The sequence below is a fragment of the Lepisosteus oculatus genome, chromosome 2 (assembly GCF_040954835.1).
Source record: "Lepisosteus oculatus isolate fLepOcu1 chromosome 2, fLepOcu1.hap2, whole genome shotgun sequence".
Taxonomy (NCBI): domain Eukaryota; kingdom Metazoa; phylum Chordata; class Actinopteri; order Semionotiformes; family Lepisosteidae; genus Lepisosteus; species Lepisosteus oculatus.
Window position 1 is genome coordinate 27,402,107 of NC_090697.1, and position 20,616 is coordinate 27,422,722.

General features: G+C 42.0%; 1 protein-coding gene across 1 annotated transcript in view; it reads right to left on the reverse strand.

Moving 5' to 3' along the window:
* The window catches only part of babam2 (BRISC and BRCA1 A complex member 2), a 111,321-nt gene that overhangs the window by 88,890 nt on the left and 1,815 nt on the right, over nt 1–20,616 (reverse strand). The window contains exons 3-4 of the mRNA XM_006626335.3: nt 18,220–18,296; nt 12,949–13,043 (exon numbers count right to left, since the gene is read on the reverse strand). Coding sequence (XP_006626398.1) covers nt 12,949–13,043; nt 18,220–18,296 — 172 coding nt within the window. The remainder of the gene's footprint in view (nt 1–12,948; nt 13,044–18,219; nt 18,297–20,616) is intronic.

Consider the following 20,616-nt stretch of genomic DNA (forward strand, 5'->3'; position numbering starts at 1 on the left):
TCAAACCCTGCTCTCAGGTAGATGATGATAATCCACATAACAATGACTGTTATCATTATGATAGTTCGTCCAAGTTGCACTAACAGCAGCAGTTGTAGGAACAAATACAATGCAGCAGAGCAGAAGGCTCTGGACTTGTTACTAAAACTTTGTGGGCTAATATCCTTAGTGGGACACTACTGTTGTACCCTTCCCAAGATTTCTATAGTAAAATACCCAGCTGCATAAATGGCATTATGAGGGTACAAGTGTGAAGTGTGATAACAGAGTCTGTCAATTTGATCAGAAATTTAAATGCAGAAGCAGACACTGTGGGGACAGCTTCTGTTAACGTGATAACAGTCCAGGAGCAGAAGTACCAGCTTTTAAGTGGGAAACAGTTCAGTAGCAGTCTTTTCTCTTTTAATTATACTGTACATGTTCTGTCTGACAACACACAAATTCATTTCCCTGTGACGTCGTGTTTTCACTGACATTGCGTGTCACTTACAGCACCAGGAAATTTCGCTTCACTTATCACTTCATTCCTCACTACCGGTAAGCAGCTTCTACCTAAAGCTTTGACTCTGTGCTAGGATAAATGACCACTTATCACAATGGACAACAAAGGAGAACTTAAAATAGTCCGGGTTCTGGGAAGGTACTTTGTCAGTATCCTGGCCTCCAGGGTAGGAACATTGCATTGTAAGGAACAAATAGCACCCAGAGCAAATGGCCTTGACCATTAAGCTAAAGCTGTACGTCTGCCAATTAAGAAGCAGGTCTAGAGTATAGGGGAGCACCCAATAAAGAAGTACACATACAGGCAATACTTGTTATTACTGCAATGTGCATTTTGAGCATACAGAAATAATTTTTAAAAAAGTGAATCCAGTACAGTATGTGGAATGGAGCAGAAAATCAGAGGTTAAAGCTAAAGAGGAACTGTGTGGTTTATATGTATTGCATAAATAAATCTATCAACGTCTATTTCCTCACTAGACACTGTATCTTTCCATTGTTTAAACTGACACCTTTGAACAGTCATCCATTCCACAAAGAAAACCAAGAATAAATAATCATCGGTGTGCTGCTCTAGTTTCTGTTATGTAAGTATTAAAACAATATTTATTTGTTTTCATACCTAAGACATTCTGTGAACTAAAAACTGACAGTATCTGTTACTCACTGAATGCTGTGATGGGTATTACTCTTGACGTCTGGATGTTAAAACAAGGCTACCATAAAAAACACCTACACTGTGGGGACTTACCAAAATCCCACACTTGTCTGGACTTAAACAATAAACCTGCTTGTAATCTCGTCGGTGGTAATTCCAAGGTCAATTTCAGATTGAACAAACCCAAGAGAAAGCAATCTTTTAGTTTCCAGTTACTCAGAACTGCCACTGATCCCTGAAATGCAAATAATCAACCTAGGTACAAAGAACAGAGCACAGTAGGTAGACTGACTATTATGAGACCTTAGTTTCTGTGTCAACTCACATATTTTACAAAAAGTTAATACTTTTTAGGTTTTCGAAGGAAAATAAATAAAAGCAAAACAGAAAAACTCAATTCACAGGAAAACGGTATATCTGTACCCCAAAGTACAGTCTCACTCAAGTGGAGCCTTCAGAACGTGCTGTAGAAAAGGGCAAAATGCTGCAGCGGGGGGGAGGAGGGGTCTGCAGAGTGGAAAATCCAATGGTCCTGTCACTGAATGACAGGCTGGTTTCAACACAATGACAAGAGATCATGCCCCAGAAGGACAAGCTCCTGTAAAGGACACCCACAGAGACAGGAAGAGACAATGGCACAGGAGCCCAGAAGGACAAGATCCTGTACAGGACACCCACAGAGACAGGAAGAGACAATGGCACAGGAGCCCAGAAGGACAAGCTCCTGTACAGGATACCCACAGAGAGAGGAAGAGACAATGGCACAGGAGCCCAGAAGGACAAGCTCCTGTACAGGACACCCACAGAGAAAGGAAGAGAAAGTAGCTCAGGAGCACAGAAGGACAAGCTCCTGTACAGGACACCTACAGAGAGAGGAAGAGACAATGGCACAGGAGCCCAGAAGGACAAGATCCTGTACAGGACACCCACAGAGACAGGAAGAGACAATGGCACAGGAGCCCAGAAGGACAAGCTCCTGTACAGGACACCCACAGAGAGAGGAAGAGACAATGGCACAGGAGCCCAGAAGGACAAGCTCCTGTACAGGACACTTACAGAGACAAGAAGGACAAGATCCTGTACAGGACACTTACAGAGACAGGAAGAGACAATGGCACAGGAGCCCAGAAAGACAAGCTCCTGTATGGGACACCCACAGAGAGAGGAAGAGGCAATGGCACAGAAGTAGTACTTTTTATAAAAAAAATATTTAATTTGAACAATGGATTTAGGACTGGTTTTAAACAGAAAAAATCAGCCAATTTAATGCTGCAGCAAAAAAAAATCAGAGGGATGTTCAGCATCAGGACAGAGTAGCAAGCCATGTGGTAACAGACACTACCTGCACACCAGATTAGCCCACCTCCTGACGCCCTCCCTTCCTTCCACTGCTGTCCCGACAATCTCACAGAACAGCATCTATTTCCCAACACCACCATAAAAGTTCTCTTCCTTTATTTCAACAAAACACTGCAACATGCCAGCTCGGAATGCAGCCCTGGGATCCTGCATAACCTTTGCTCCAAATCTGCCTTCTTATTTGTCCAAATTAATTATTTTGACAATTTTATGGATCAGCGTGGAAAGCAAACTTAAATTGGTAAAAAATGCAAGATGCCGGCCAAGCATATGGGGAAGAAGCTCTGGGATCTATCAGAAGGCAGTGGATTGATCTCTCATGAGAAGCCAAGACCTCATTTTTTTCTGATAAGCTGGAACTCTGCACTCTGGAACTCTGTCAGATATGAGAAAGAGGATTATCAAAGGACTTACATTTTTAAGTGTATATTTGTATGTGTGCCTCAAAAAGTACTCTTTTCAGGAATATGGTGTATTTTAAGAAGTAATACTTAGAGCATGATAATATTCAAATTCTCAAAATATGAAAAATTACAATGCTTATTTTTAAAACACAGCATAGCCCTTAAAGTGTTCCTTGTAAGGGTCATATATGTCGGTTTCACTGGCCAAAGTCGGCTATGTCCTGCTGATGAGCCCAAATAAGGGCAAATCAGCTGTCCATCTGAACAAAAAGAAAAAAAGCAGCTGTCCACACAGCAGCTGTCTGTTCAAACAGTTTTGCTTTTTAGGGATATGAAACAGCAAGAGCTAATTATTATTCCATTTCAACTGTTATTACTGCTATTATATTATTATATTATAACAGCTAGTCGGCTTAATCACCATCTGAAAGGAGGCAGCTATCAGTCCTCATGATCCTGATACCTTCCCATTTAAACATGTGCTCTCTTTTAGCAGGGGTGTGGAGTAGCCAGAAGAGAGTTCTTCCAGCTGGAGGAAGAGAGCTGATGAGACGAACAAGCCAAAGGTCCAAGACGAGGGGCTAACGGTGAGAGACCAGGGTTAAGACACCGGACTGACATCTTGAAGATTTGATCCGCTGACAGCAGAAGATAAGTTAAAAAAATAACTAGCCAATGGTTCAAGACACAGAGAAAGAGCCCGGGGGCTGACAGTGAGAAACCAGGCTAATGGGATGGGATGAACGTACTGAAGGTCCGACCGGCTGACAGCAGATATGAGACCAGACAACGAGCTAATGAGCCAGTAACCTCCTAAACAACTGAAGACTTAAGTTCAGACTGTGAACATTTTTGTGTTAAGAGAACAAAGGGCTGTAGAGGACAAACTATGCCAACCCCTCTCTTGCCATCTGTTCACTGTCCAGCCTGTAACATACAGTATATACTCATATTGATCAGTATATATGCACAAACCAAGGAAACAAGCAAACCTGTCCAGAACTCTGGTCAAGTCTACTACACAAAAACAAAACTGCAGAAATCTGCTACCTCATTCCATTTCTGTTGCCACGCAAATCAGTCACTCCCAAGGCTCCTGGGATGTACTGTACAGTTCTGGGTTAGCATTTCTGCTTGGTGGCACTTGACTGCCTTCGTCTATGAAGCTTGCTACAACTAGGAAGCTACACCCCAAAGCAGCAGCCTTCCAGCACTTTGCAGAGGAAAGACTATGCAATCTATCATTGCCTTTGGTGGCCCAGCTGGTGAAATTATTCTTTCTTTAGCAGAGCTTCCAAATGCTCCAAAATAATGGGCAGGGATACTGTGCTACAGAAGTTGCCATCTTTTCGATGAAATAGAGGTGTTAACGTCTTGCTCAACAAAGATCTCCTTCCGCCATGTGACCAGCTGTGCAGTGGGGCTGTTTGCGCACAATGGGCGCTGTGTGTCGCCCAGGTAGGGCTGCACTGCAGTGGGGGGAGAAGTGGGTCCCTTTCTATGCCAGGCGCGCTGGGCTCCTTTGCGATGAAATGCGCTATAGAAATGCTGTGAATTATTATTCGAAAGAGTGCAGAATAACACTGTCACACTCTCAGATTTTTATTTTTAATTTCTTGCACCTGTTGCAGCAGGAACAACAAAAACCTTCCAAAGTAGTCTTTACCACAGGCCCTCTATGCATGATTGTTAAAAGAAAATTCCATTTGATTCAGTAATACAGTTATTTCCTGCAACTAACAGTCAACACACTGTCAAAGGTTTATCAGGCCAACGTCGGTTTGAGGCTTTCTGGCACAGGGTGTGCAAATACACATTGCAAAGCTCAATTGCCGATATTAGCATTCATCGAATATCTGTGGAACCTCGCAGATGAAGGAGAAAAGAAAGGTCTTTAAAGTGCATGCAAGAGGCAGTGTTGAGAGGCGGAGAAGAACCTCCGCGAGCCACTGGGCGAGATCACTGTGCTGCTCTGCCTTTCCCGCAGCGTGGGCAGAGTGCTGCTGGCACGGCGGCGTTCAGGAGATTATGTAACGGCACCACTCACACTGCCGCAGACCCTCGCTGCCTGCTGTGCGCAGACTGGTGGTGCTGGGTGGGCCCTGCAAAGCCCCCCGCACCCCCCAGGAGAAACACCGCTGAGGACCAGCCTCCACACAACAAGAAGTTTCATTTCTGCAAACAAACTGCAGGGACGGCTTAAAAAACAGAATTTATAAGACAGTTTCAGGACCAACAAATAATAATTTAAGTGACTTAATCCAGCACTCTCCTTAAGTAGCATCTGCACATCTACCCCATCATTGATCATGACAATTATATATTTTGTACAAGAATAAACCATAAGCTTATTAGCATAAAGCATCATGCTTCTCCTCGTGACTTACTTCATCAAGGTTTGTCTGGTAATATTTGTCCAAATCTTTTTTGCAGCTGGTTTAGGGCTTATACCAGTTATGTGTATGCACTAAAATTGCTTTATGAACCAGGTGTCATCTTGGACAAAGGCATCAGACAATAATGATGACAGATAACCCAGGAATGGTACTGACATCTGTATGTTCCAATTGACTAGTGCCCCCACACAGTACAGCCCAGTCCTGCCCAGGTCTTTTCACTTCCTGCCCACTGCTCTTCAATGAGAAGCCCAGGATCTTCCAGTGCAGGAATTAGTATGTTTTAAGACGGATCATATTGGAATGCTAGCAGGTATTCCAACGGCCTATGAGCAATTCAGAAACTAAAACAAAAAACCTGAGAAAGAGCAGAAAGACTACAACTATTAGGAACCTGCTCATTAGCTGCGTTTCTCAATCTTGGAAACTTCCAGCAGAAGACAAATCACAGTGGACAGATTTGAAATGCCCTTCCAGTGGATTTTGAACAAAGGCACCACTCCGAATTTTAAACCTAGAACTGCCCTTACAAACCAAAACTATGCTTCGAGGAGATTTTTCTTAAAGGCACTATATACAACAAAATTATTCTAAAACTAAATTCCATTCTAGATCTTTTTCTGTTGTGGCGTTCTTTCACAAAGCCCTGTTTCATAAAGTAATTTGAAGAATGATTAACAGGACGGGCTGATTCCACAGAAAAAGCCTTTTAAACACTGTCAAGAATGGCAAACGGACTGAATTATCATAACTGCTTCCAAATGTATCAAAGCAATAGGAAAGGGAGATTCTGCTCAGGGACTCAGGTTTTGATTTTCATTCCTGAATTTGCAGCTCTCTCCTTTCTGAAATCTGAGCTCATGAAGCTTTTGAAATAACCAGTATTGAAAAGAAGGAGTTGTAGGAATATACATTTCAGTACTTGAGAGTTTACGACATTTTTCTGTAGAATTCATTTTACCACAATCAAGTCACCCACAGATAATATGAAAACTATACTGCAAAAATATTAGATGCAAACATTAGGAAATTGACCTGGCCACACATAAGGAAGTCATTTCAGATTACAATAAAAACATTAAACTATCTACTCCAAATGGAAGCAAAATCTCAGCCCCTGTGGTGCCAAGCCTCTTGAGTGATCACTGAAAGCCATGTATGTCTGTCCCTTGTGCAAGCATGCAGGGAAATGTCCTGGACAGCGACAGAAAACATATTTTTGGCCAAATGTCTGGAAAAACAAAGAACATCACACCAGGACTTCCTTCTTGCAACCAATTTATATGTGCAGGCAAACTCAACAGCAGCTTAAAAATGAACAGGCAGGAGACCCAACTCTGGTTCTTAAAGTTAGTTCCTACTGGGCCTTGTGTTTCCTGATCCAACCAGAGCAGTCAATTAAACATTTATCCTATTTGCCGAACAAGATAAAACTGTTTATGTATTTTTCTTAAGGTCTTTTACAGCTGATCACACATGACAGTCACTTCACTGAAGTCAGATATCTATAAATCACCATAGAGCCTGGTTAGAAGTACTGAAACTACGCAGCCGATAAAATAAGTATGTGATGGACAATATGGCTGGAACAAAACTCAAACCTCAGATTCTCTGGGTATATGGTATAGATATAAGATCCCTAGACCTAACTTCCATTATAGCACCCACATGACTTAATAAAACCACCCTCCCATTTCAACAGCCTGGCTCAGCCCACTGCTCTGTTCACAAAGCCATTCATCTGGCCTTTTGTCTGCAGCAATTATAGACTTACAGCTGCTACAATGATCTCCACCAAGGAATCTGTGATTAATTAAAAGCTCAATTAAGACTGACCAATGCCAGTGTAAATAACGACTTCGCTCACAGGCTGGGTTTCAGATCACAGCTGCGGCTCTGTCCCTCCATCCTTCACTGCTTTCCTGTTCAGTTCCAGGCAGGGCAGTGCCCTCTTTTGGAATTGGCCCAGAGGCTAATTTAAAAACAAGAACGCCTGGAATGTCCTGTCTGCAAGCTGGTACACTCTGCTACCAAAGAAAGCAATTAAACAGGCCCAAATGTACAATAAAATGTGTTTGTAAGAGGAAAATAAACCGTGTTCCTGTAATGAACGTGCTCTCTGGGCCCACACTCTCAATAGCACTCTTTTATGTCTTTTAAAAACATTTTTGCTGATGGAAAAAAAAAAGATTTTGCTTTCCTTTGCTGTCCCTGTATCAAGGGAGGTGGGAGTGTGGAACAAGCCATGTTGTTAAAGCCGAGACCCTGGCTTCTTTCGAGAAATGCCTGTAGGAGATTCTTAGATCATAGAACTAGATCACTTAGTTATTCACCATCGAATAAGCAGGGTGGGATGAATGACATCTCATATGCAGTTTATTTGTGTCCGTCCTACATTCAAGTGAAGAGGAAACGGACATACATCATCCTGAAATAATTTCAACATGTTTTGCTTAAAAGAAAGTATCTTCCCGTGTGGTGTCAACCTATACTTATTCATTTTGAATGCAAACATTTGACCAGACAGAATTGTTTAAAATACTCCGAAGACACTTGCGATCCAAACGTTTGCCTAGCAAATGTCAGATAACACCGCCGGCTGGTATTTGCCCTTTTATATCAGTACATGGCTGGGACTCTTTGAATAAAAGTACCTGTGTCTTATAGGGGGTTCCCTGAGGCTGTGACATCCAGGAGAAAGCTGGCTTTCAGAAGACCTACTTCTGGGTCATTGACTTCAAGGTCAAGCAGTTTCTTTTCTGTCTTGCCAGGTCATGATCTGTGCAGCACAGCAACAGACACGCCTTCACCCCAGTAACCAACAGGAGGCACAGTGTGCTATAACATCACGAGCACCCAGCACCACAGAGAGAAGCAGGTCAAAGAAAGCACAACTAAAGACACATGAGCGCAATACTCCCACACTTCTTTGTGACTGTACTTCTGTTTCCCCTTGATCTTTACAGCACAAAGTGACTTCACCTCTAGTTTCCAGACTGAGATTTTTAACTTGACATGCTCTTAATGACCTTTGGACATTCTAAAGTTGAACAATAATGCAACAGGAATAGCATAATTAGTGATGACTATTTCTTAACAGTAATGCAATTACGTGAGGGGAAATTATAGTGAGCCCAGTGGCATTTGCCTTGAAAAGTCTGAAGGCAAGATGTCGCAGTATTCGGCTGCAGCACACGTTTGTCCGCTTTTCAACATAAAGATATATTTTTAACATCCACATTTTCTTAATATCTGTATTTTTCTTTCAGTATCAACTTTCATGTTTGAGCTTTGTACTTAACTAGCACTGATCCTTTCTAAATCTCCAGCTCAATTTTAAAAACTCTGGTATTATTCAGCTTCCTGACCAGCGCACCTTCGATACGCTTTTCAAACAGGCAGCACCTAGTGCTGTATACAGCAGTGGAGGCTTTGCACAGCGAAACACTGATTACACATTGGCACAAACGATTAACACAAATTGCGAATGTTGCTTGCAGCAAGCATGGGCATCAGTTTACTTACCCTGAGACATTTTTAGCAGGTTGTTGCTACTATTATTGGCGACTGTTTTTTTCCATTGTGATTTCCTTTTGAAATGACTGACCTCGGCATGTTCCATTAAGTAAACAGGCTTGTGGCCTCTCTGTCAGAAACTTTCCATTAGATGGCTGGTTTGCACAGAATGTAGCCCACGGCTTAAGTTGGCTGAGAAGACCACAGTAAGAGCCATTGCACACGAAGGTGATATTTGTCAAGTGAGTGTTCAGCCTTTAATATCTATAGGAAAAATTAAGAAGCCACAGTGTGCAGAGGAGAGTGATGTCAGGTCCGCCATGAAGGAAGTCACCTAGCCCTTTTGGCAGTTGGAAGTAGTAAAAAGATCTTACTCAGTTGTCTTGTAAGAAGTCGGGGGTATCTGCTTTGACAGTCTGGCTGGGTATGCTATTCCACGCTCCCACAAGCCTTTGTGTAAAAAAGTACCTCATCCTCCTGTGCTTAGATTTAAATGCACTAGGGTGACTTTATCAGTGCCTTTGAGGATTTTGAATACATGGTCCAGGTCCCCTCATCGTCAACTGAAGACTCAGTTCCCGCACTCCCGCAATCTCTCAATGTAGGACACTCCCCTAAGCCACATTCCCTGGAATGTGTCTGGCTTCTCTTGTGTGGATGGAGTCCAAAGCGGCACAGTTTTTTTTCCGATTCCCTGGAATTTTCCAGGTCTTTCAAGGCGCAACACTGATCAGAAGATTAAGTGCACAGCACTGAAAACATGAGGGTGCCTGAGAAAGCACACAGGAGGACACAGGACTCCTGCTATTCTACACACAGGCAACCATATAAGGGTTAAAAAGCCTTAAAAACCACAAACTCTACATAAAGCAACAGGCGCGAGCACTGAGGAATGAGGTGCTTCCCCAAGCTCTACTAAAGATTTATAATGGACAGTCTGAGAACAGGGGATTTCTGAGGCTATACGTCTTAAAATAGCTCTTTATAAGACACAAATGCTCATCTGTGATTCTTTCTGTCAACAGCATTTTCTTTTCAGTTCCATGGAAGTTATTTCAGAGGACATACTTCATCTCGCTCAAGAGATGCTCTTAATGTGCCCCAGAAACTGCACTTCTAGTATCAGTAGTATTTGTTATCCAGATGCCTAGTTCCTCAGCTTCTAAATAGTTCAGATAGTAGTATGTGACCTAGATTCACAAAGCACCATCAGTGGAGCCTCAGTCAAGAAGCTTATTCTTGAAGCTTTACTCACTTTCTAACACAAACAAGAAATGTTTAAATTCAATTAAAAAGAGAGAATTCTGAAAGACCTGTGTGGCGCTATTTAGCTATTCTGTTATCTCTGATGAGACAAATTTGATAAATTCAAGTGCAAAGTGATCCACACTAGTAAGAACACACACTGTACACATCCCTCAGATGCTTCTAAACAGCAGGATGTTACAGATGAGAGTGTCTGGAGTATTTAAATACATTCTTCGATGTCCTTATCAAAACAACGTGGGGAAGCAAACAGAATACTTACCAATATAGGAAACAGTGGGGAATGTATATCCAGAAAAGTTCTGCTTAAGAATTACAATGCACTAGTAAAACCTCTCAGAATATTTTGTTCAGCTTTGGTTACTTTACCACAAAAGGGAGAGAGTTTAAAGACGGACAGCAATACTGATTTCTGGTCTCAGAGGATATTCGTATACAGACAGGTTACAGGGGCTAAATCTCTTCAGATTGAGAGGAGATTTGACTCAAGGTCATTTAATCCTAAAAGGCACACATAGGGTCAACACAGGGGATTATTTTTTAGGACTAACCCTATCTATCGTAAAATGGGGTTACAAACAGAAACTAAATGGAATTCATTTAGAATAAATAATAAGAAATGCTTCTTTATAAAATTATTAGTTGTTTTTGTCTGTAATGGTTTTCCAAGCCAGGTTGTTGAGACACATACCAGCCTTAAGAAAAGGATGCCTGAAATTTCAGATTAATTTAGCTACTTAACTCACAAATGAATTACATGGGCATAGTTTTCTATTTGAGGTAAATCTTTTCAGCCTTCTGAAACAATTTCCATTCTTAAAAGTTTTAATGGGGTTCGTAATTGGTATGGTCCTTGTGCCAATCCATGAGTTTCAGATGACACTCATTCAGGTGTGATGGCAGAAATGTAACCATTCAGACCTAAGAAGAAGGAAAAGGCACACATTCATTGCAGGAGTGATACCGTACGTTGCAATTCCCTGTATCTTGCCATTACCAACTGATTGCCTACTGTTAGCTTTTCAGTAAGAAACCAGTTGAGGAGAGTCTGGGCACCATTCTGTGTGATGAATTTATTGGAGGTAAGTTAAGGGAAAATACATAAGTGATTTTATCATGCAAATACTGTGAAATTAAAATGAATAGAAAGATAAGGATTATTTCAGCCTTTAGCCTGCTGACTCCTTCAGCAGAAAAAAAAGACATATCTCTGCCCCAATTGGGTAAAAGGTAAGTTCTGAAGTCTGCTGCAACAAATTTACACTAAAAGTGGTTATAAAAAATGGGTATGTTGCACTCTTTTATCGCTTTACTAACAAATTTATTAATTCAGCTTTATAGCATCAAGCATGCTTTGTCAAGGGCAGAGAGTTGCATGCTGGTTTCAAAAACTCTAAATATAACAGGGGAAACACTGTGGTTGTTGAAGTGGTCTAAAACGACTCGAGTTTTTATGTTGACATTCTTTTCATCTTCCAGACAATGTGGGGAAGCAATAAAAAAAGACAAAAGACATTAAGTATGACTTTTAGTATATAGTTAAAAGCAGAGTGTTTAAAATTTAACAATGTACCAGTACAACCTCATTAGCGCACTGTGTATTTTTGTCAATATGTTACAAAAAAGATTATGCAGCTCCAAAGGAAGCATAAGGTAGTGTACTACACTGAAAGCTTGAAAAAAAAACTTTTAGCCTTGAACAGAGAAGACTGTGAGGGGATGTGATACAAATGTTCAAAATCCTCAAAGACACTGACAAAATCAAGTACAGTAAAACATGAACCAGAGGACATAAGTGGAAACTAAGGGGAAGTGCATTTAAATCTGAGAACAGGAGGCAGAGGTACTTCTTTACATAATGAGTGGTGGGAGTGTGGATCAAGTTAGCCAGCCATGCTATTGAAGCCAAGAAACCAATGGATTAGAATGAGCTTCCCGAAATCAATTAGCTACTATAACACCAATGCACAAGACAGGCAGAATGGCCTCACATTTGCAAACTTTCTTATGTTATTATTTATTAAAAGTGACTGAAAACATAATGTCACAGCCTGTGCACCATACATTCATTCAATCAACTCAGGTAAATAAGAGCTATTATGCACACCGCCCCCCTACTTAATATATTCTGCTAAGAATATGTTAATAAAGGAGAACAAGACTACATTGGGAGCATTTTTTGTCTCAACTGCTTGTTTGTCTCTTGGGGAAATTAAAAGAGCTTGAATACAATGGAAAAAAGTAATGAACACACACCAGGAAAAAAAATTCTCCAAAGAAGGATGGCCTCATGAGGCAACTAACAAAAGATGTTGCCTTTTCTCTGCAGCTTTGTTTACCAGCCGAGTTTGAATTATGAATGCAGGATATCCAGCAGAGCAGCTGACTGTGGAGTCTGGGAGAGTTGAAACAGGTGGGCATCTGCCCTGACAGGAGAGTAGACGCCCTCTGCTGAGCTGCAGGACTCATTTCGTCACGGAAGAAATGCAACATTGCTCACGCAACGCAAATCCTCCAACTGCGGCCCCAGCTGGTAATGGTTTGCTCAGTTTAGATTAAAACCAAGCCAAACAAACAAAAAGAACACAGAGCCGGATCAGACACAAAGAGCACCGATTCCAATAAACAACTTTTTTGAAAGCCACAGGACAGGATTCAAATAGGATAATCTGCCTGGTCGGCACATTCCTGGATTTGAGCTCTGTTCTCCCAGTACGTCCCTTTCCCTGATCACGAGGCACAGAAACACAAGCCACTCAGCTGCGCTGCTGTCTGCGTTGGCATGTCTGCGCTGTGTGTGCACGGGCCCGTTTTCCTGCTGTGATGACGAGCGGCGGACAGAACTCACGGGTAATTCTGAGGGCTCGGGCAGGAACTCGGCATCCTCCCCAAAAATGAAGTCCGGGGGCAGCTCCGGGTCCCGGGCGTTGAAGATGATGTCCCCTGCAAAACCGAGCGACAGAAAAACACCAATGACACCCTGCCAGGAGAGGCATGTGGCAGCAACGCAAGGCCCAACACACAGCAGCACACAGAGTGGCGTACAGAGACCTGCAAATGAAGATGGGAAAAACAAATGAGACCTTAAAAAAACTTAAGTCAACTGCTAAAATATTTAAATATTTTTAAGATTATTATGATGAAATGATTCCATGAAATTTATAATGATTTGCTTTAAAAACTTGCAATGGCTAAAATGACATTTCTTTTGAACAAAATAAATACTTTCATCTGTGAATGTCCATTCATCCAGCTATCTATTCATCTGCTGATCCATCCATCTATTTTCTAACCCCTTTATCCAATACAGGACCATGGGGGAGCTGGAGTCTGTCCCAGGCAGCAACAAACACAAAGCAGGACACACCCTGGTTTATCTCAGGGCAAACACACTCAGAAATGAGCCCGTTTTCCTAGAAGCCAATTAACCAAGCAGTATGCCTTTGGCCTGTGGGAGAATTGAACCCAGCGCTATGAGGCAGCAACGCTAACCACTGCACTACTGTATTCCCACCTGTGAACAGCTTGTTAATAATACAGGACTTTCCCAGTATTCTATTGTAAGTCCTTAAAAGCATTGATAAAGTCAATTCAGGGAACTGCTTTGGTTTAAAAAGTGAAACTCTAGCCAGAGGTCAGAAATGGACACACCCTGTACAGAAGAGAAACTGAGAAGAGGCACGTCTTCACACAAAGGATTGTGGGAGTCTGGAACACATGGCCCTGTACCCTTACTTCAACCAAAAACAGCTGGATAAGATACCTGGGTCAATTACCAAATGGGTTAAATGGCCTCCTCTCATTTGTTACATTTCTTGTGTGACCTGTCCCCAGGGGTCAGACTAACACAATGCACATCACATCATAATAATGTCTTTACAGAAAGAAACTGACCGGGATGCAGGGGGATCCTCTGCCTGCTGACAATAAATTGTCGGCCACACCATTCTGAAGCTGAATTAATTTGAGATCATCTCACTGTCAAAGCATTGTTTGATTTCATCTTTACCACCTCAGGAAAAAAACAAAACAGAAATTGCCCCATAATTCCATAATAATTGTGTAATTCTACCCATCCAGCCTCAGAAGACACTTCAACCTCTACCCAACAAAAAAAGAAACCCAGATGCTGGAAGAAATGTTAGCTTCGGCCATTGTGGCTCAGACAGGTAGTGCACAGCACTGCCCCTCTCATCAGCATCTGCTAGAGCCACAAGCCATTGACGAGGTCTTCACACTCTTTCTGCCAAAAACAAACATGTCTCCTGGGTGAATGCAAGTACAGTAATAGCTCTCAAAGAACCTCCCCGTACAGGGAAAACTTATCTTAGTCTTTTTCATATCACAAGACCAGCTCTCAACCCACTGCAAAAACTTTAAAAAAAAATATTACTACAGTCTTTTATTTCCAAATTAATAAAAATGTTGATTGATAGTCACAATCTCTTAAATTACCAAACAAAAAACAGTCAGCAAACTGTGGAGTTTTCTTGCCAAAAGTAGCCTCAAAATGTATGATATTTTTGTGATAGTTTTTAACATTCCACTAACAAATCAGTTTTTGATCAGAACTTTCAACAACAAGTAGTTAAGGTGAAGTATGCATTAAAAATTGTGTTTAATGCTTTTTTATTCTTGTAAACTTTTAACCTACAAAGCCTTGAAATGCTAACCTTGAAAGAAGCTTTATAAACTAAAGGATTGATTGATCTTCAAAGCCCAAGAAGAAGGTGACAGTATTCAAGGCAGAATCTGCAGGGCTCATTGTATAGAAAATGTCACTGTGACCCCCCTATAGATCTGACATAAACAGCTAAGGATCAGGCCATCCAGTAAACAGTGGAAACTAATAATAAATAAAAATAATCTTGACAGATTACGTCAATGAAATAGGGGGTCATAATGACATATCGATTCAACAAATATAAATGAGGCAACAATGAGAAGACAGACCAATCATTAACAGCTGCTACTGGGTGACCATGTGTGACTGACATTGCAGGCTCAAGCTCTGGATGTGACTTGGGTGACTCCAGGAACCAACCAATAAAATAATTCAATCGTGCATCTTATTGATTCAAAATCAAAATGGCACAGAAGGTATTTTTAATTGTTTTTGCTGAAAACAGAACCCTGGAAAACCTCTGCAAGCAACAAGTAACTAATTACAGTGTTGAATAAGCTAAAAGTCACATAAAATGCCAAGTTGTAGTTAAAGGAAAACTGGGTAAAAACATTCTTTGAGCAAAGCTCAGAACACAAAAACTTAAAACTGGCTTTACCGTTTTATATACTTTTTTACTCACCACGTGCAGACCCACAGACCCATACGGTATAAAACAGTTAAATAAAAGTCTTCCATATTTCACTTGCTGGGAAAATTAACTGAGCTCCGACACCAAATATTATAAACAATGTGGGTGGTTTTGAATGTAAAATCCTGACAAAAAAGAAACAAATAGTCCTTCAAATCTAAAATGACAGCCATTTTATCCTATATTAACAGCAAGTCTCATCAATGTTCATAAAACCTGTGAGGTTTCAGTCAGTTGAGAGGGGGTTAAACTGTAGGAGCTTACAGACTTAACAATGGCTGAACCTCTACAACATTGAGCTGGTCTTCTATACTCACTGTGCTATCTCATCACTATACTTAAGCATCTTTCACACAGGTCCCCACCTATTTGCACCTTCCACTCGAGGAAAGACGAACTGCACTAGTCTACTTTTTCAAGTTCAGCATCTCTGCTGCAGTTGGATTTTTATGTGCTGAGCTATACCTGTGTGGGTTAGGCATACCTGCTGAGCACTGAATGGACCCTCTACCCATATAAATACAACCCCACGGAAAGGCATGAGATCTGTGACCTCTCTCTCACAAGTCCAACAAGAAATCAGCCTCCCTGTGTTTCTGGCATAGAGGAACAAGCCATGTGAATTCTGCTGGTGGAAATCTCAGGCAGATTAATGTCTTAAGCGTTACACAGCCAATTCCAAACTATGTTAACACAGAGCCAGATTATGCTGGCGTGTTCTGCAGCCACTTCTCCAGTGCCTTCTTTCTTTATGTTGTTTTCATTTTAGGTTTTAGTTTTCCAGTTTCCATCTTTGAACGGTGTATCTTTGAAATGCCTCCATATTTGACATCATGGGTTTTGAATTCAATTCCCACCATTGTTCCTGACAGCTGATTCCTCACTTTGCTCCCAGTGGGTGTGACTGTGTGCTGGCTGGACTCTCCCTTTGCTCCCATTGAGTGTGCCTGTGTGCTGACTGGACTCTCACTTTGCTCCCAGTGAGTGTGTCTGTGTGCTGGCTGGACTCTCCCTTTGCTCCCAGTGAGTGTGTCTGTGTGCTGGCTGGACTCTCACTTTGTTACTTGTGACATGCACCTGTGGACCTGAACATTTCATTTGCTACTCCATGCAATCTCCCTCATTCACACTGGATAAACTAGCCTTGTTAAATACATGCTCCTGTAATAAAAAGTCAGAACTATTTATGATGAGTTTCAGAAAAAGGACTTTCTCTGTTCAAGAGGAATCTGGCAAAAATCAAATGACATACTTCTGTTTAATTAAATTATACAACCTACATATGGGTTATTTAAAGAATGTTGTTCCACTGGTCATGGGCTGTGCTGCACAGCCTCGTTTCTCTCTGAGAACCTTTACTATTCCTGGGTATTTATCACTTGAGCGCTAGACTATTGCATACTATTGCATCCTGTGGCTGTTATCATAATCTTTAGGCAAACTAATCTCGCTGCATTTTATACAAATTTGTTGTCATATTACACTTGATATGTTTTAAACGTAATAAGAAATTAGTACTAGGCAATTTTAATTTCCACATCTTACACAGTTTGACTGCGATTCAAGTAATGGTCACATCTTGGATTTACTACTTGCTGATCACATGACTGCTCTTCTGCATGTCTCTCATTTTATGCTTCTCCTGCAAACTTTCACAACTGCTGATGAGGTGACCAGTTTGCTGATTTCACTCTTTCTTCCCTTCCTTTCTTGTCAGTTTCTTAGGATCACAAGATACAGCTGCTCAACAGGCCCCCCAAGTCCTGCGCTTGATACCTTAGCTCCTGTTAAAACTCGGTCAGTTTCCTGCACATGCGGTGCTCAAACGTGCACTGAGCAGCTGTGCTCAGGAAGTAAACTGGACTACAGGAGGGGAGTTTCTTCTTTCTGGTTTGGGTGCACATCTACTGTAATGGAAGGAGTACTGTCTGACCACAGGGATGCTATGGCCAGTGAAAGATGCAGCAACTCAACCATGATTCAGCTTCTGAAGCCTAAAGCTCGACTACCCTGTCACATAACCAGTCTCAACCAGCGTACCCTTCTTACACCTCCTCTTCTCTCTTCATATGCCTGCTTTTCCTGGTTCTACTCTCCCTAACATCTAGTTCTCTCATGCAGGCTTTGTTGTTTGCTCTTGTTTACGTTTAACTGTGCCAATTTAGGAATCCAAGTGTTTACTATTGCCTATTATCAATTTTAGTAGTGACTTTAGTAGAGGCGGCTTCAAACACCACATCTGTTACAGGCGGGACCTGGGCTGAAAGCATTCCCATAAAACCCGCAGAGAAGTGCTGTTACAATGATTCCAGGAACAGCAGACGATCAGAGCCCACAGTGTGGGTTTGGAAGAACCTACACCTAATCAAACAGGAGTCTATGTATCCAACGAAGGTTAGATCCAAGACCGTTGTTTTAACAACAGGGATAATGCTTTGAGGAATCTGCCATCCACCTGATCCATAAATCAACACGGTTACAGAAAGAGTGTTAATCAGTTTGAATTAGCGTGAACAGCCCCCAGCATGGGGGAAATGTTTAGCATTCAGGGAAAATGTTTCAAACTGATTTCATTTAAGTAAATTTGCCCCATTTACTTATCATTGTCACCCCAAATGTCGGTTTACGTCAGAAATTTGTTTTCTGTGAACTTGCCGTCATCATGCAGGAAACAGATTCCCTAAGGCAGAGAGGAGCACCGACGCTGTTTTCACCGGCACACGTTCAGATCGCGGCTTGCACGCCACACGGGTCTTGTTATCCTCATGCTGGACTTGCTGCAGAAGCACCGAGGCCACACTTACACTTGAGAGTCTCTCCTGCGTAGGGGATGTGCAGCTTGAACCGATCGCAACAGGGGCCTGGTGTCAGGGAGGTGCATCTGAGGGGGGAAGAGAGAAACACCCGCTGTCTCAGCACCATCAACACAGCACCTTTCCTCCACTCCCCAGGGACGCTTCGAAGTGCAACACAAAACAAATACACACATTGCCCTTGAGGCGGACAACGCCCTCAATGCACTTTACCAAAGGAAAAAAAAGACAACTCATATGAAATAAGCCTTGGGCTGAGATTTCTTTTTTAAAAAAGAAAACAGATACAGGTTCTCCGATGTAACAGGTGTGGGAGCCTGAGAACCGAAACGACCTGATGTCAAGAGCCCGAATCCTTCCCTGAGGAGGTCTCAATTCAATCTTCAGTTCCAGTGGTTTCTTTTAAAAACTAACATTGCTAGGTCACCAATGCTCAGGACTGGGACCCCGTGAAGAGTGAAATTAGACAGTTCAACAGTGGATATTAAGCACCATTGAAGGAGCAGTGGACAGAAGAAGCCACCAGGAGAGAAGTGGATGTAGTGGAACTGTTTTTCCAAGACAACATAATAATTGATGATGACCATTGCCATCTGGCCTGGTTGTTAGTTAGGCGCTCAGCGATCTAAGGATCTCATCCAGCTCTTTGCTCTTTACTGAAAAAAAGCTTCAACAACATGGCTGGGTTGCACACGCCTAGAATCCCTCATGGTAAGAAGTGCCTCCTGCCCCGATTGAAGCATCAGGGATCAACTTCAACAACAGGGCTGCGTAGGTTGTTCAACACTCCCACCACCCTTTGTGTAAAGAATTGCCTGCTGTTATCAGTTTGATGACATGAACCACAAGATGTAACCAAAATGGCTTGGGAGCGACAGCTGTGAATTTATCAAAGGGCTAAAAGTTGCACAGTAAGACTCAACTCACTCAGCCTGCTGCTGGACATGAAGGTAACATTCTCTTTATATTTGTTTGGCGAGGTGATATCTGTCCAGGGGTTCTACCCCACCAGTATCACTGTCTGAGAATGAAGGGCTATACAGTTAACTATTATCTAGAACTAGGCAGTTCTCACTCCTGCTGTTGGACTGGAAAGCAGTATCCAGGCTGTTACCACTGTTAAGAGACTTAGAAGCAACAAACAACATACTAAATATATATCTTACTTAAAGATACATAAACAAGCTACTTAAAATATTCCCAGAAGAATTCATTTAGTTAAATAGGGGCTGTGATGACATCTTGATTCAACAAAAAAAAGAAACCAGACGAGACCAGTCTTTAACATCTGGAGCTCCTGCTGAGCCCTGTAAACTCAGGCAGGTAACAAAGAAAGGACAGTAATTCTGAATGAGCAAGCAGCTAATTTAACCCCCTGAGCTATTCACAAGTGGCCCTCAAGTACTGTAAATCTACAGTAGTTTGCTTTCTGGTGAAAGATGTTCACCAAAACTGTTGATAAAGAGCATACGAATATGAGTAGACTTTTTCCCTACATATGATTCAAAAGATTTGTCTCAGGATATTGCATATATTTTGTTTATACCATCTTTAATCAACTACTAGATCACAGTGTTTCTCATCCAGAAACCTGTGGTTGTATAAGCAGCCCATTGTATCTCACCCGGAAGACTCTACGCAAACCCGGCGATTAAGAACTAATGACTAGAATCTCTGGCCTGCTGCTGTGACTCTATCAGACTCTTGCAGAGAATTCTGTGGTATAATATTGTGCGTCAGCAGCATAGATAAAGGCACAGGTCAAAATGGGTCAAAAAAAGACCTGAACGAGAAATGAAAAACAAAATGGCTCTTAAAGCACTGCAGCGTTTAAGAGGATCATGGGGGAGCCACAGCCTAACCCAGCAAGCAACAGGCCAGAACTGAATCCAGGGACCCAGAGCTGCGAGACAGCAATGCTAACCACTGTTTCACCATGTCAAAAACCAACAGCGCTACAGCAGTACTATAATGGTGAACTAGAGGATATTTATAAATCGGGCTGAAAGTATTTGCTGATGTGAGAGATCAGGCTATGGACTATTTCTTTACTTGTGTCGTCTGGTTTGTGTTTCACTGCTAATTGTGTTTCACTGGATGTTGAATACACTTGTATTGGGTCCTCTTGCAGTCTTTGGTGAAGACTGAACAGCTTTTGTTCCTCCATTGTGTCAGTGGAGGACAGGCCCTTCGGCCCCGGAATGTATCTGGTTGCTCATCTCTGGACTGACTCCAGAGCAGCAATATGTTCAAAGTCTGGATTCAGCACCGTGTGTCCTAGGAGTGCAGATCTTTCCATTCTGGCTGGGGCTTACGCTGAAGTAGTAGAAATATATATTCGGCCTGGGGCACCTTCTGTTTGGACTTTGCAAGATCTCCCCATGTGCA